At 37.7% G+C, this 14,942-nt stretch overlaps 2 protein-coding genes across 5 annotated transcripts in view; one reads left to right on the top strand and one right to left on the bottom strand.

The window, feature by feature from the left end:
- Window positions 1-14,942, top strand: part of LOC107197313 (B-cell receptor CD22-like) — a 191,480-nt gene that overhangs the window by 123,123 nt on the left and 53,415 nt on the right. The window lies entirely within an intron of this gene.
- On the bottom strand, window positions 7,536-13,630 carry LOC111196685 (CMRF35-like molecule 3). Its single transcript, XM_022686046.2, has 4 exons — window positions 13,615-13,630; window positions 9,796-10,128; window positions 8,786-8,866; window positions 7,536-7,540 (listed from the first exon to the last, which is right to left on the bottom strand). The coding sequence occupies exons 1-4, from the start codon at window positions 13,628-13,630 to the stop codon at window positions 7,536-7,538; spliced, it is 435 nt and encodes a 144-aa protein (XP_022541767.2).

The following is a 14,942-nucleotide window of genomic DNA, read 5'->3' as shown; positions in this document are numbered from 1 at the left end:
TTATAGTCCCTTGAATGAAAATAAAACAATGTGAAGGTTGTGATGTCACTAATGATGTCAGAGGTTACCTTCTTAAAGGGGCAGGGTTATCCCAAAAATGACAGAGAGGACACATTCAAGTAGCTTTAAATTTTTATTACAATGGCTAAATAGTTTAAACAGTAAAAGACGTGGTAAAATTTATTTAAAGTGAAGCTTAACATTAAATAATGTTCTAATTTAGAGATACATTTGTTGTTACACAGTGTTTTATTAAATTTAAACACTAAACTATGCTGCAGCAACAAAATACATGTTATTTTGATAGAAACTCAGTTGACAACCTAACTCTTACTCTAACCTAACTGAAGCAACTTAGTAATGCTCTAAATATTATACCATAATGCAGTTGGTTTCTCCTTGTGTTATAATATATTGAAGGATATTGATCAGTTCCCTCCACAACCTCAGCCATTGTTCTGCATTTACCTTATCTCAAAGGCATATATACACTGATATGCCAAAAGTCATGGGACAGGAACTAGTACTTTACACACAATCAGGCCTTATGGTCATTTGAGTTTTTTAGTATTTACACATCATTGAGATTTTTCAAAATAAATAAAGTAAAAAAAATAAAATAAAATAGATACTCTAAAAACTGACTTTTTAAAGCTAACGAAAGTAGAACAGCTTGCAAATAAATAAGTCAAATTGTAGGCTATCAATTCCCACCTGTTTTTCTCAACATGGTTAAATGTCCATTAATGATTATATTTTCTAGTGTTAGCAGAGCTTCAGACAGTATCTTCTTGCTCACCATAGCTATGTGCTATTTTTTCCATCATTTTCTCCCCAATTTACAAGGCCAATTACCCAACCCACTCAGTAGGACTCCCCCTATCACTAGTAATACCCCAACATACATATGTAGTCCGATACATGTGAAGTCAGACTCCGCCTCTTTTTGAGCAGCATCACAGCACTAACACTCGGAGGAAAGCGCAGCGGCTCGGTTCTGATACATCAGCTCACAGATGCAGCCTTGTGCTGATCCACATCACCCTAGAAGTGATGAGGGGGGAGAGTGCCATCTACTGTATCAACCCAGAGAGAGCAAGACCAATTGTGCTCTCTCGGGGCTCCGGTAGCTGATGGCAAGTTGCATGAATAGGATTCGAACCAGCAATCTCCTGGGTTTCTTGTAGGCATGCTAAGTCGTAGTTGTAAAGCTGGATGGGGAAAGGTAGCTGCTGTACTATTTATTTTTTATTTTTGCAGTTTCAGTATTGGATGAGGCAGGTAGCAATGTAAGATAAGATTAGTATTAAAGTATGAATAGATACAATTGCGATACTAGACCTGGCCTGTAGGTGAAGTGAAAACGTTGTAAAAAGTTCTCTATTTTATCTAATTTAGCTAGTTACTGAGCTTTGTTATAGAAGTTATGGGGGTATGTGTCCAAACATATCTGATGACAGATACTGATGTTACACAGTGCAATTCTTGAATAAGCTATGTAGCAAATAAAAAAATAAAAATGTGCTGCACTGCTGATAATACAGATAATATACTGGTTGAGGCTGGTTGGTGGTTTCAGCTCTACTGAGGCAGGGTCACTGTGGAGTATTCATCCTGTGGAGAAGGTGAGTTGGTTGGATTTTGCTGAGGCAGGGTGACGGTGGAGTATACGGTTAAGTTGGTTGGTTCATCAATAGTGGAGTAGATTGGTGAATCAGTGGGTCCCTCAGCTGTAGAGTAGATGGTGTTGACTACAGAGTTTTTAGCAGGCTCCGGTTGTTGCTCGTCAATCTCCTGGTAGATGCCGTCATCCTGAAATTGAGACAACATGAGATTAATACAACATGCCACTCTTGGCATGGCTAGTTAGCACAGATGCTAATCTAGCAAACTACCTATCAAACCATGCACTACTTTCATTCATGCTTAATTTTCCTCTAAATTCAAGTAAATATGCTGCATCATGTTAAACAGAAAAAGATGAACACTGTTAGCGACAGTACAAATCGTCGGTAGGAACCAAAGTAAGGGCCTCATTTGATCCGGACTTTCTGACTTTTCAGTTTGGTCAGAACTAAAGTAGCAGGTGTGAAAGGGGCCGCGAACCACGGTCCGGACCAAAGGACCAGATTTTGGTCCGACCAAGAGAGGTGGTCTCAGTCCGGATCTTCTGAAAAATGATCCGGTTCTCCTGCAGCGTGAAAGCGCTTTTCTGGATGGTTTCAACTTTCAGACCAATTACAGGAAGCTGAGCAGCTGTTCCTCAACAACGCCAGCAGAAGAAGAAAAATAACCAACTACTACTGACTGCAGCCTGCGGGAAAGAGGAGTTCCACGCCTCGTCAGTCTCGCAAGCTTTTAGTGTAACACAGTATTTCATCCGGACGACGCGGCACGTTATATTTAAAGGGGACATGAAACATTTCAGTTTGTACAAGTTTTCTAATGGATTAAATATAATGGAATTTATTTGGGGGGGGATTTTTTATATAAAATGTTTACACACTAAATTATAATATATTTATGTTTGTTACCTTTGAGCTAGGGCGCCGCCATGTTGCCCGTGCAGCGCTGGTGACGTCACGAGGTTGGTTGGTTTAAGATCCCAGGCATATAGCTAGAGGAAAAGCGCTTATTGTTTGTGGAGATTATGGATGAAGACGAAGCTGAACTTGGCTAACATGGAGCATTTACTCAGAGATCTTTCCTGTATAAACCTGAGCAGGACTTTTCAGATGCTTTTCTGAGAGAGAGATGTTTTAGGAGTGTTTATTCTCTCTCTACGTGGAGCCGTGCAGAACCCTGCAGCGCGTCCACAGCAGGTACTACCATCCAGTTAACCAGCTATTTTATATACATTTAGCTATTTAACATGTAAAGTCCAGAGTTCATTAAGACTGAATAAAACAAACATGATTTAAGTGGATATTGAAACACCAAGGCGCTGTTTGGTTGATAAACCGTTCAGTTTAGAAGTTAGAAGGCTTACTGGGTACTTAGCTTAATCTAGTTAGTGTTAGCTAGTTAGCTAGCGTTGGCTAGCTATAGTAAGATAGCTAGCTAAGTAGCTAACGCTAGCTATGTTCTCTTTAAATTGTAATTTTATCTAGATTTTCGGTAACGGTACCTCTCGCTGCTCTGCTGGGTGAGCGCGGTGTTCTCGTTCCGTTCGGCTCACAGCTGCTGCTCTCATAGTAACGTTACCCATTCGGGCGGTCTGTACATCCCAGCTGATCAGAGGAAAAATAAAAAACGGAGGAAAAAAGCCTCGGACTGCAGCTTATTTATCCGGCGCTAATGCTCCTGACTCAAACCCCTCTCCTCCACATAGTCCTGGTCTAGAAAGTGCTCGCCACTAACCCCTAGCATTGCAGCTAACCGGAGGATTCTCACGCTTCAGCGCTGCGAGCCCCGCTGAAGGTATGAAAGTGAAAGTAAATATTTCTCATTCCTCACCCTATTAAAATTCACTACTCCCAGTATTACTACACACAGGGACAATACAAAAGTGCACCCCCCCCCCGCTCCGCATTGAGTTTTGGTTTGGATTTTATTATCTATTGAGGATCTAAATTGCGGTATTCTCATAGATTATAGTAGTGAGGCGTTCGGGAAACAAACTCGTGACGTCACTTTCAGCGCTGGGACAAGATGGCGCTGCCCTTACTTAAAAAAATGACATTTAGATTGCTCATTATTTTAATTCCGCTTCACTGACAACTTTTAAACTTATAAAATTTGTTAGAGTGAAAATACATCTTGTGAATTATACTAAATACTTGAAGTGTTTCATGTCCCCTTTAAAGTCCGCTAACTGCCCTGTACATTATTTACTTCCGTTCAGAGGCGGAGCAAAGACATGACGCTAACAAAGTGGGTGGGACTAGACACACTGGACGTCCAACTCTCCCTTCCTGCAGGCTGCAGTCAGTACCCTCTCAAAATAACCGGAAAAGCAGTAAAAATGAGGCGTGGATACAGCTGCTTCAGGACGAGCTCGTTCATTTGGCGAATATGAACTAATCTAGAGTTCTGTACCTGAAGCTGCTGCTGATGCTGGTATATAAAAACACAATAGCAGCAGCTCTACTATGGAGATGAAATGAATCTGTTTATTCATTTTATCCTGATCCTTAAAAATAAGCGGACCAAATATATACAATGTAGCAAACACATGAACCTTGGTGTGAAAGCACCCTAAATAATGCAAGTGTATTGAGGGAATGTGGAAACCTAATATCTGATTGGTTGTCCCTACCAGGCATCAGTGCTTATTTGCTTAAAGTTGAGTAGAACCAGTAAAGCTGGCCTTGTAGGCAGGTCCTTTCACATGGCGGTGATTTTTGCAGTGCTGATGGGGCAGGTATTTACAGTCTTGCAAGACCGACCTCCTTTCAATATTAAATGGGAAGAGACCAAAATGCTCAAAAACAAAGGCCTAATTATTATTTTAACATATTTAAAATCACTAATAAAATATGTCAAAAACCTCAGAAATAGTGTAGCTTTTGACTCATTAATGCACAAAACGTGCATTCTACAGGCTACTGCGCTTTCTCAGATCTCCACATTGCTCCCATTATATTTACTTAGAGAAAATAGATCACAATTCATGGGATTTGTGAGAAATAGAAGCTTTTCTCTGACATTTGCTTTTAACTTCTAACTGCTGTGAGTATTATATACATTTGTAAATCATATATATACTCACTGTAGTCAGGACTTCATTGGTCTTGTTCTGCAAAAATAGATTAAAAAAACATAGATTACAGTATTAAGTTTCCAGTACAGCAGTCCACTACAGGGAGATGAAGTAGTACTTATCATAAGGCTCATACCTCTTCAGGGCTGGATGGCACTGTATTTAAAGGGGTCATCTCAACTGCTACTGCAAAAATAATAATCCATATAAATATTAAATTACAGTAAAACAGATTAAATACACTAATAGACCATTTTCTGCATGTCTGTGTTTATTTTTTTTGCTACCTTTTAATGTCTTGGGCTTCCTTTTGAGCTTGTACAGCACTGTCAAAGCCAACAGAAGAACTATTACCATGACGAACAGTCCTCCAGCGATGTAAATGAAAGAGGCTAAGAAAAAAAAAAGCAAAATTTGTAAGTCTTGGTTCTGTTTAAACTTAAACTTAATAAAAAAAAGGATCAGAATCAATGATGTCAACCAGCTTAAAATCGCCAGCATGCTCTTTGGGTACTAGAAAACTCTGTAACTTTCAAGATTTAATTAGTTCTATTAAGCCCTATCCGCACGGGATTAGTTTCTCAGGGGGTAATTTCTCTGTTATGTTTTTTTTTTCCTCTGTGATTTTATTCCCGTCCGGAACGATCATGTAGGTGTTTTTCTCAGATGTCCTCTGAGAAAATTACAGGCTGAATTATCTACTGTTTTTCTCTGAACTGCGGTAATTTTAGTCCCGTTCGGACACACATCTCTGAGTTTCGTCTCCTCGGCTTTAATAAAATAGCTATTTGTCCACTGCCGCGCACCGTAATTACACTTTGTGTGAGCTCTTCTATGGAGATCCACATAAACACAACAGTGAGTGGAAAGGGAGGAGCTACTGAACGTGATGTCATGACTGAGAAAGCCTAAAAACTCACTGATCCTCCTGTTTTTTCAATTGCAGTCCGGATGCAGGAGTTTTATCACTGAGTAGAAGCGTGAAATATTTTTATATATTCCACTATAGTGCAACATTTTCCACATGGACACGGTTAAACCAACCACTGTCAAACCACACTTTTTTTAGTTAAACATTGAACACCTTTTAACTCAAATTTGTATTTAAATTGTTATGCTAACACTCAAGAGTTACAAATGAATTAAAAGAATATGTCAATTGATTTAACTATTTATTATAGAATTATTATTCAGGAGAGGTTAACTTTTGACGTTTTTAACGTTTTTGGTTCCTAATACATGACAAAACATCCCTGCTTACGTCCTGCCAGTGTATTTCTTTTTTCCATTGCATGGGAACTTTAGTCCTCAGAGCATTACTAAACCTTTGTCACAATTTACACTACAGAAGGTGGTAACTTGCCCTTATAGCCTACAACACAACGGCTAGGCAAACAACCATTACATCCAAAATAATGGAATACTCAATGGTGTGCAAGACAACACACTGATGGTAAGTTAGGATGGGGGGGGTCACACCCATTAAGCACATAACAAGTTTAACTGGGTGGAGTTTCATTTAAATCCCTGTGGAGTTAAGCAGTATTTATTGGGTTTATTTGGGTTGAAATGTTTAACTCTGTCAAATGACTGCAACTCTGAACACTTAGGTTTGAGTTTAGAGTTAAAAGTACTCTTTTGAGAGTGAAAATCAACTTATTTAACTTATTAATAACTTGTTTTAACTCAGTTTTTGATAAATTAAAAGTGAAAATATGATTTCCGTGTACTCTGAAGGCTTATAAATATGATAAACAGTCAAATGAATGTCTTAAATTGGAGCCATTAACATAGACCTTGACTTGACCTCTGGTAAGCGTTAATGCACGTGACATCAGCTAGATTGTAGAAGTCCGTACAAAAAAGGGAATAGCTTCACACTCGCCAAACCACGGTGCATAGCAACGTGGCTGAAGTGTTTATGAAACCATGACAACAGGGGTTTGTGGTGCATCTTACAGACACTCAGAATAGATACCAACACTACATGTACTCTTACACCCTCTCACACTTATTCACTACCCTTTTTATTAGACACAAGTACATTGGGCCTTATGCTTGCACAGTATGTCCAAATGTTTGTGGACACCTCTTCTAATGATTTCTTTATTCAGCTACTTTACTGTAAGTTGCAGACATTGCTGACACAGACAGGCAAATGCACACACACAGCTGGTCTAAACTCTGTAGAGAGGTATTGCCAATAGAATAGGACTCTTGGTACCATGCCTTACACCAGGGGTGGGCTATAGTAGTGCAACTGTGTATATATTACTCCACATATTACTTAAGTAATATTATACCACAGTTAGTTCTGACCCTGCAATGTTGTTGAACTTGCGAGATGTGACAAGGCTAAATGTTTTGGCAGCATATAGCTGGTTAGCCCGTAAAAATATAAACAAATTAGCCGCATCTTTAAATAAGCTGCAGTGTTCAAAGCATATAAAAAAAGTAATGGACTATAGCCTGGAAATTAGGTAGTCACTGTGCTGATAAAATTTTAAGCTTCTTTTTGCTGATGTGGCTTCAATTTGCTCACTGTAGCTCAGATCTGATTTGTTATCCTGATTTTATCGCATCTGATGCAGCAGAAATATAAACAGGCTTTGATTAAAAAAGTTATGCAACGTGAAAGTCAGCTCTAATAATTGTGTGTTTGTTTTTAAAGTTAACTTGCTTTTTATTTGTTCACAAAATCAGATGCAGCAAAGATCTTCCTGTAGTAATTAGATTTTTTTTTTTAATGCGTGGAAACACATTTATTGGGATTATACCATGTAAATGGACTGAGCTTAGATTGGCTTGTTGGTAGTAGTTTGCTCTGTAATAGTTAACCTTACAAATATGTGAGGGGAAAATAGAGTGAGAGGGAAACAGAGTACCTGTAGTCGAAACTGTCACGGTAGGGATTGAGTTCGTAGTAGGTGTAACAGAAGAAGAAACTATTAAAAGACAGAGACAGACTAAAATAAGTGATCTTATTTATCCAGCCTATTTTGTTTGGCTCTGTGGAGTTCCCACACTAGATAGAACTCTTCCATCACACCATGCTACTATAGTGTACATAGAGGTACCTGAAGATTACATGAGTCCAGCTAATGAGGTGAGTTCAGGTACATTTCTGGTATATTGCTATCTTGGCAACAGCAAACACAGGTAAGTCACTGACTGAATACAACCTAGACAGACCTCAACACTCAGATGTTCATTTCTATCTCGGCACACGTAAGGTGTAGTTTTCCCGTTGTTACGATAGCAAAGACACACTGACATGCTTAAATCAAGCTACACTGTGGACAGTTGATGGCCTGCCTATACAAGTTAATAACATAGGGCCTCTAGTATTGCTATGATGTCTTTAAAAGCAGACTATGGCCAAGTAGAATACACTACTAGAATATAACACCCAACCAAGCACAGTACGTACCAGAGGAACCACTTGCCGTGACCATAACATCTCACAGCAACTGATTGTAAACCTTAGCACAATAACACCTTTGCATTAGTGCTGGGTGGTATTACCAAAAATTTATATTTTAGAATTTTTCAAGATTCTGACGGTTTCACAGTATATCACAGTATTTTATTTATTTATTTATTAATTTGCATGACTGGGCTTTTGTATAGGTTTGTTACTAACTGTACTGTTAGGAGTACATATAATATCAAACACTAAGGATTCAAATTAAGGCTTTAATTTCTATTGCGTTTACCAACAAAACTACACAATATATGAAGAAATCAGACTTCATTAGCATAAAAACAGCTAAAAAATGTGAAGAATAGACCTTAAAAAAAGAGATATGCCAACAAGTTTAACAAAGTTATAGAAATATAGATATATTTACAGTAAATGTACAAGCATGCGTACACACTTTAAACACATAGTAAGGATATAACTGCAATGTTGGGTCAATAGTTAAATGTAAACCACATATTGTGTTAGAATGAATGTGCAACAAAGCACAAGGTTGTATAATATTTTAGTGATTTATTAATGCTGTGTGAAAAAGCGAAGTTCATGAGTGTGTGAAGTGATGAATACACATATAGGTATAAAGATTAATAGAGAGCACATACCTGTAGATTCAGTAGTCTGGTCTGTTGATGGAGCTGATGAAGAAGAATCAGTGATGGTGACAGTAGTAGACTTTGGATCATCTGAATAGTAAAAAAGGTGACATTGTAAAATGTATTACTTTCTAAACCTGTACAGAATACTGGACTCACAGGAAGTGTATTCCATGTGTTCTTCTGTTTGGAAATGTACAGTACCAGTCAAAAGTGTTTTTCTTTGTTTCTGTATTTAATATATGTTTTACATAGTAGATTAAGATTAAAGACAAGAAAACAGTTAGGGACACATATGGAATTAAGTAGTAACAAGTATAAAAGTGTTATTCCTCTACATTAATCCCCTGATCTAAACCTGACGAACTAAGATGGTGATTTGAGGTGATTTAATTGAAAAAAGCTGGAGCACCTCCAGAAACTCCTGGAACAATTAAGAAAACCTGTGTACACTACTTTTCAAAGGTGTAAGAAGACAAATTTACCAGTTTTTATAATTATTTAGGCACTTTGAGTCCAGACAAGAACCTGAAATTGCGTAAAATCCAGTGAAAAAAACCTCTTAACTGCCAGAGTCTGGAGAAGATGAAAGTGAAACTTCATGTGAAGCGCTGCTCTTTAGCGCACAAGCATCATTTACAAATCGTAAACTGTTTAGACTGTTCTAACCATAGTTTTTACAGTTTCTGTACCATACTATTCCAGGTGACTCTACCTCATATAGACACTGAGATTAAAATACCAAGAGTCTGCAGATCTTTCCTCAAAGATAAATGTGATACTTATTCAGAAGAATCTAAAGTATGAAACATATTTTGGATTGTTTAACATGTTTTGTTTCCACATGTGTTCCTGTAGAGCTGTAATATAGTCTTCAATATTAAATTTACAATTTAATTAATTTAGAAATGTAAAAATCATAAAAAGAAGGAAACTCATTGAATGAGAGAGAAGAGGTGCGTCCAAACTTTTGACTGGTACTGTAGCTATTAAATTAATTTTAGCTGTATGTTACTCACCTAACTTAACCAGCAACAGAATCTCTGTGTAAACATCACGTTGTGGTAAAGATCTCTTTATCCCACACCAGTATTGTCCTGCATCCTCTGGTCTCAGGTCAGTGATGGTGAAGGTGAAGACTCTGGCTGCTGTATCGTCTTTCAGAGAGAATCTCTGATCTTTAGCTGTAGATCCAGATTTAACAGGGATGTCTTTAGTTTCCCAAAATAGAATAGAACATTTTCCTCTGCAGAGATACTTCATGTAGGTCTCATATCCAGATTCATAGGTGCATCTGATCTCAACTGAACTTCCTCTGTATCCAGTAACAGTGGTTGAAGCACTGATTCCAGCTGTAAAACAAAACACTCAGAATTACAGAGTAATAAACACTGAGTCTGAACTCCAGCTGAAAAGCTCTGCTTATTATGTGTTATTTTAATCAGCAAGTCAATAAAACTTAATTAAAAAGAATATGAAAATTAAAGGAAAAAAAAAAAGTTAAACTCTACATCAGCATTAAATTATTTTAAAAGAGCAGAATGTGTGATTTTTTATTTCATTTTTATCTATTTCTTATTTTTATTCCATTTAAATTTTTTTTATTCCATGCCTCAGGAGAGTGAAGACTAACAGCGCTAACACTAGGAGGAAAGCGCGGCGACTCTGTGCTTCTGATACATCAGCTCACAGACGCAGCGTTGTGCTGATCCACATCACCCTAGGAGTGATGAGGGGAAAGAGCGCCATCTACTGTATCCACCCAGAGAGAGCAAGGACAATTGTGCTCTCTCAGGGCTCTGGCAGCTGATGTAAAGCTGCATGACTGGGATTCTAACCAGCATTCTTCCAATCATAGTGGCAGCGCTTTAGACCGAATAGAAATGACATGCATGTAACAAGAATATGTCATATAAAGCAACAAATACTCTATTCATTATTCCGCCATACTAAATTAGATTTTAAGCATGTGTAAATGTGTCCACAATGATGTTTTAAAGTCTGGACAGCAATAAACCACATGAAATCTTAAATCAGGGCTATGTTTCCCGTACAATGATAGAGCCTAGCTTTAAATTATAGAATTATTAAACCTGTAAAACCTGAAAAACTTAGCCATATTATACAAAAATAAACTTTTATTGTTAAAGCACAGAAGTGAGTTTCTAATTAAAGTTAAAGCTAAAGCAATTTCCTCAACTTTTATCAAGAAGAGGGGGTGCTTCTCCTGGCAGGCGTGCTGAATTTGGCACAACACCGGCTTTACAATCACCAGTATAATCTGTTGTGTACAGATTCATCTACAGTTACAGTAGATACAGAATCACCAGTATAATCTGTTGTGTACAGATTCATCTACAGTTACAGTAGATACAGAATCACCAGTATAATCTGTTGTGTACAGATCAATCTACAGTTACAGTAGATACAGAATCACCAGTATAATCTGTTGTGGACAGATTAATCTATAGTTACAGTAGATACAGAATCACCAGTATAATCTGTTGTGGACAGATTAATCTACAGTTACAGCAGATACAGAATCACCAGTATAATCTGTTGTGTACAGATTCATCTACAGTTACAGTAGATACAGAATCACCAGTATAAGCTGTTGTGGACAGATTAATCTACAGTTACAGTAGATACAGAATCACCAGTATAATCTGTTGTGGACAGATTAATCTACAGTTACAGTAGATACAGAATCACCAGTATAATCTGTTGTGGACAGATTAATCTACAGTTACAGTAGATACAGAATCACCCATATAATCTGTTGTGGACAGATTAATCTACAGTTACAGTAGATACAGAATCACCAGTATAATCTGTTGTGGACAGATTAATCTACAGTTACAGTAGATACAGAATCACTAGTATAATCTGTTGTGGACAGATTAATATACAGTTACAGTGGATACAAAATCACCAGCATGATTTGTTGTGGACAGATTAATCTACAGTTACAGTAGATACATAATCACCAGTATAATCTGTTGTGGACAGATTAATCTGCAGTTACAGTGGATACAGAATCATCAGTATAATCTGTTGTGGACAGATTAATCTACAGTTACAGTGGATACAGAATCACCAGTATAATCTGTTTTAGACAGATTAATCTACAGTTACAGTAGATACAGAATCACCAGTATAATCTGTTGTGTACAGATTAATCTACAGTTACAGTAGATACAGAATCACCAGTATAATCTGTTGTGGACAGATTAATCTACAGTTACAGTAGATACAGAATCACCAGTATAATCTGTTGTGTACAGATTAATCTAAAGTTACAGTAGATACAGTATCACCAGTATAATCTGTTGCGTACAGATTAATCTAAAGTTACAGTAGATGCAGAATCCCCAGTATAATCTGTTGTGGCCGTACTTCTGTGTAAAGAGTGTAAAGACTTTGCAATGCAAATCTGGGGAATCCTTTGGTTGAATTTGCCATAAAACACCTGGAAATGATTGTTCAACCAGTTGTGAATGTAAATGTCTTATGTGAAATGTTTTATGTGAATGTTTATCCAACTCGAATGTCATCAACTCGGGTGTGACCTCATTCCCAGCTCTGATATCCGACTTCCGAAGTAAACGGAAAGCAGCATAAATACACATGACAGTGTAACACAACTCCAGCAGACCGCCATCTGGTTGATTACTCTTTTTAAGACGTTAAGAAGGGCAGCGTTATCCAATTTACACCATTATCCTCCATAAACGAGACGCAGTTTACTGCCTAATCCGCCCAGGCCTTCAACCCAAAGCCCTCGTCCAAGAGAAGGAGACGCTGCTATTGTGGCCTTTTTTACAGTGTGTCATAAAAGCTTCAACACAGCACTTTCCTCCACAGTGCAACGAGCTCTCCAATAACAAACATGAACATGTTAGGTTCACGAGTGTTTAAAGGATAAGCAAGGGTCAATATGTTGAGTACACACTCGTTAGGTCATGCAGAGGTGAGCCTGCACAAGTACACTTTTGACAAAAAATGAAAAAAGGACCAAGCATCAAGTTGATTGTTGGAACGTAATGCAACTTAACTCACTATAAGTGGGAAAAAATCCATATATTTTGGACTACAAAGTGCTCTGGATTATAAGGCACATTAAGCAACACTAGTAAGGATGCCTACATTGAAGTGATCAAGGGAGTCGCCATGTTTCCCTTCTAATGGGGAAGCTGGGGGAAGCGCCTAAGTAAACAAAACTGTAATTCTTAAAAAAAACAATATCCAGTGAGCACTGGATGTTAATCTACACAAATATTTTTCTGCTGAAAACTGTTTATTTGGGTGAATAAAAAGCAAGTTAAGTTTTAAAAACAAAAACACGTTTATTAGAGCTGACTTTCACATTGCATAACTTTTTAAATCAAAGCCTGTTTATATTTCTGCTGCATCAGATGTGATAAAATCAGGATAACAAATCAGATCTGAGCTACAGTGAGCAAATTGAAGCCACATCAGCAAAAAGAAGCTTAAATTCAGAGCAGCAAAGTGACTAATTCATTTCCAGGATATAGTCCATTACTTTTTTTATACGCTTTGAACACTGCAGCTTATTTAAAGATGCGGCTAATTTATTCTTTTCTTTTTTTTTACGGGCAAAACAGCTACATGCTGCCAAAACATTTAGCCTTGTCACATCTCGCAAGTTCAACAAGTAATACATGGAGAGCCTTGGTTACAGTGCATTACCAGCTGATAACGGCACTCGTAGAACGCCTCTCACATTGCAGGGTCAGAACTAAATGTGGTATAATATTACTTAAGTATTATATGGAGCTCCACCTTTCAGAAAATACAGTTGCACTACTATAGCCCACCCCTGGTGTAAGGCATGGTACCAAGAGTCCTATTCTATTGGCAATACCTCTCTAAAGAGTTTAGACCAGCTGTGTGTGTGCATTTCCCTGTCTGTGTCAGCAATGACTGCAACTTACAGTAAAGTAGCTGAATAAAGAAATCATTAGAAGAGGTGTCCACAAACATTTGGACATATAGTGCAAGCATAAGGCCCAATGTACTTGTGTCTAATAAAAAGGGTAGTGAATAAGTGTGAGAGGGTGTAAGAGTACATGTAGTGTTGGTATCTATTCTGAGTGTCTGTAAGATGCACCACAAACCCCTGTTGTCATGGTTTCATAAACACTTTAGCCACGTTGCTATGCACCGTGGTTTGGCGAGTGTGAAGCTATTCTCTTTTTTGTACGGACTTCTACAATCTAGCTGACGTCACGTGCATTAACGCTTACCAGAGGTCAAGTCAAGATCTATGTTAATGGCTCCAATTTAAGACAATCGTTTGACTGTTCATCATATTTATAAGCCTTCAGAGTACACGGAAATCATATTTTCCAGCTTAATAATCTTTTATTTATCAAAAAACTGGAGAGTAAAACAAGTTATTAATAAGTTATATAAGTTTATTTTTACTCTTAAAGGAGTAATTTTAACTCTAAACTCTATTTTAGAGTGTTCAGTGTTGCAGTCATTTGACAGAGTTGAATAATTCAACCCAAATAAACTCAATAAATACTGCTTAACTCCACAGAGATTTAATTAAACTCCACCCACTTATACTTGTTATTTGCTTATAATCAAGAAGAAGATGGATGATCACAAGCCATCAAACCAAGCTGAACTGCTTGAGAATTTTTGCACCAGGCTTAAAGTTATCCAAAAGCAGAGTTCCCCTCACAGTGAAATATGTGAGGGGAAAATAGAGTGAGAGGGAAACAGAGTACCTGTAGCATTGTTATTTTGGGACCCAGTAGTCGAAACTATCACGGTAGGGATTGAGTTCGTAGTAGGTGTAACAGAAGAAGAAACTATTAAAAGACAGAGACAGACTAAAATAAGTGATCTTATTTATCCAGCCTATTTTGTTTGGCTCTGTGGAGTTCCCACACTAGATAGAACTCTTCCATCACACCATGCTACTATAGTGTACATAGAGGTACCTGAAGATTACATGAGTCCAGCTAATGAGGTGAGTTCAGGTACATTTCTGGTATATTGATATCTTGGCAACAGCAAACACAGGTAAGTCACTGACTGAATACAACCTAGACAGACCTCAACACTCAGATGTTCATTTCTATCTTGGCACACGTAAGGTGTAGTTTTCCCGTTGTTACGATAGCAAAGACAC

This window comes from Astyanax mexicanus, chromosome 21 (genome assembly GCF_023375975.1).
Source record: "Astyanax mexicanus isolate ESR-SI-001 chromosome 21, AstMex3_surface, whole genome shotgun sequence".
Taxonomy (NCBI): domain Eukaryota; kingdom Metazoa; phylum Chordata; class Actinopteri; order Characiformes; family Acestrorhamphidae; genus Astyanax; species Astyanax mexicanus.
This window is presented reverse-complemented; position numbering and strand designations above follow the sequence as displayed.

Bases quoted from the DNA above. Each gene is read 5' to 3' on its own strand.
- LOC111196685 (XM_022686046.2), bottom strand. The intron at 8,867-9,795 runs GTGAGTAACATA...TTTACTATTCAG, and splicing joins TCTGTTGCTGGTTAAGTTAG to ATGATCCAAAGTCTACTACT.